Source organism: Ovis aries, chromosome 7 (genome assembly GCF_016772045.2).
Source record: "Ovis aries strain OAR_USU_Benz2616 breed Rambouillet chromosome 7, ARS-UI_Ramb_v3.0, whole genome shotgun sequence".
Classification (NCBI taxonomy): Eukaryota; Metazoa; Chordata; class Mammalia; order Artiodactyla; family Bovidae; genus Ovis; species Ovis aries.
The window spans coordinates 43409348-43410983 of record NC_056060.1 but is presented as its reverse complement, the minus strand read 5'-3'; the positions used below and the strand labels follow the sequence as shown (position 1 = coordinate 43410983).

The 1636-nt window shown below is 40.2% G+C and overlaps 1 protein-coding gene across 1 annotated transcript; it reads right to left on the bottom strand.

Annotated features, from left to right (window-relative positions):
- Nucleotides 1-507: 507 nt before the first annotated feature.
- LOC114115604 (cytochrome c-like) lies at nt 508-1427 on the bottom strand. Its single transcript, XM_042252324.2, has one exon. It carries the CDS (start codon nt 1357-1359, stop codon nt 1042-1044), a length of 318 nt encoding a protein of 105 aa, XP_042108258.1. The 5' UTR covers nt 1360-1427; the 3' UTR covers nt 508-1041.
- Between the last annotated feature and the right edge of the window lie 209 nt (nt 1428-1636).

The following is a 1636-nucleotide window of genomic DNA, read 5'->3' as shown; positions in this document are numbered from 1 at the left end:
CTGTTGAGAGAGTCCGTCTGTCTTGCTTCCATGGTTTGTCCTCTCAAGATTTCAGGGAAGTGGCTCCAGGGAAAAACGACGGGAGATGTTGGGTGGCATGAATCACGGTGGCTGTGTAGACACGACAAGAGGATGGTTAAGAATGCTGACGATAACAGACCTGGGTTTAAGTCCTGGTTCTACTACTCATTGCCGGTGTGACCCTGAGAGACTTGCTTAACCTCGCGAGAAGTAACAATCTAACAGCTTGTTTGCCTCTTGGGAAACATAGGGATAACGAGCGTAAAGCGCAGACACGTAGGAAGTGCTGAGTATAGTACATTTATCAGGATTCTCCCCTGTTTTAGGGAGGCTGTTTTAGTAGCTAATGTTTAGCTGTAATCTTGAGCATGGGTTTTGAAACCAGAAAACAGGAGACTTTTTTTTTTTTTTTTTTGAGGTGCTAAATACTCTTTATTTGATGCTATACATAAACCACACTAAAATGCCTTTCATTAAGTAAAAGGCTAAATTTTAGATAGAGAATTTTAATTAAATTGGCATAGTTTATAAAACCAAACAGATAAAGTGGACTTTGTCAGTGTATTTTCAATCCTTGCCTTAACAGGCTAATGAACACAACTTGAAACACGTGTGAATCCTCCTCTGTTCTGTGAGACAGTGAAGGGACCTTTTCAGTATTTAAATATATTAATATAACCAGTTATAGAAATCTAAATATAAAACAAATCTCTTATAGGTTTTGAGAAGGAATGCACCATCTCCCTAAAAAGTTTCATATTCCTTATTCAAGTTCAATCATCTCTTTAGAATGGGAAAAGTGATAGTACTTGTTGAACCGGAATTACTATCAAAATTAAAAAAGCTGACCATATTTGTTTAGCCACAGACCAATCTTATTTAAATCAGGACTGTCCAACAGAATTATTCCATCAGCCATTCATGATCTGAATTCTAGTGTATGAGATCAATTTAAATATGGTACACATAAAAAGTCATGAGACACTTCTGTTTCATAATAAATAAGGCAGTGGCCAACTATTACTCATTGGTAGCTTTTTTGAGATAAGCTATCAAGTCCTCCCTCTCTCCCTTCTTCTTAATGCCAGCAAAGATCATCTTGGTTCCAGGGATGTACTTCTTGGGATTCTCAAAGTACTCCATCAGCGTCTCCTCTCCCCAGGTGATACCTTTGTTTTTGTTGGCATCTGTGTAAGAGAATCCAGGAGCCTGACCTGTCTTTCGTCCAAACAGACCATGGAGGTTTGGCCCAGTCTTGTGCTTCCCTCCCTTTTCTACAGTATGGCACTGGGCACACTTCTGAACAAAAATCTTCTTGCCTTTCTCAACATCACCCATTTTTAAATCGTTCTTTTTCTGTGCGCGACCGAGAAGTTCCCGCTCACAAGCCGAACGTCCCGCTTTCTAACAAACAGGAGACTTAGTTTGGCGCTTTTTCACTCTGGTTTGTGACTACTAGAAAACATTTCTTCTCTTCTGGCCTTTGACTTGGTTACCTTGGAGAGGCAAAGGAGTTAAATTGTAGTAAGTGTGGTAATATCTTTAATTAACGCTTGATACCCTGTGAAAAGACTCTGATGCTGGGAGGGGTTGGGGGCAGGAGGAGAAGGGGACG

What these genes read in the sequence shown, in the direction of transcription:
- LOC114115604 (XM_042252324.2), bottom strand. Translation starts at nt 1,359, where the DNA reads ATGGGTGATGTTGAGAAAGGCAAGAAGATTTTTGTTCAGAAGTGTGCC.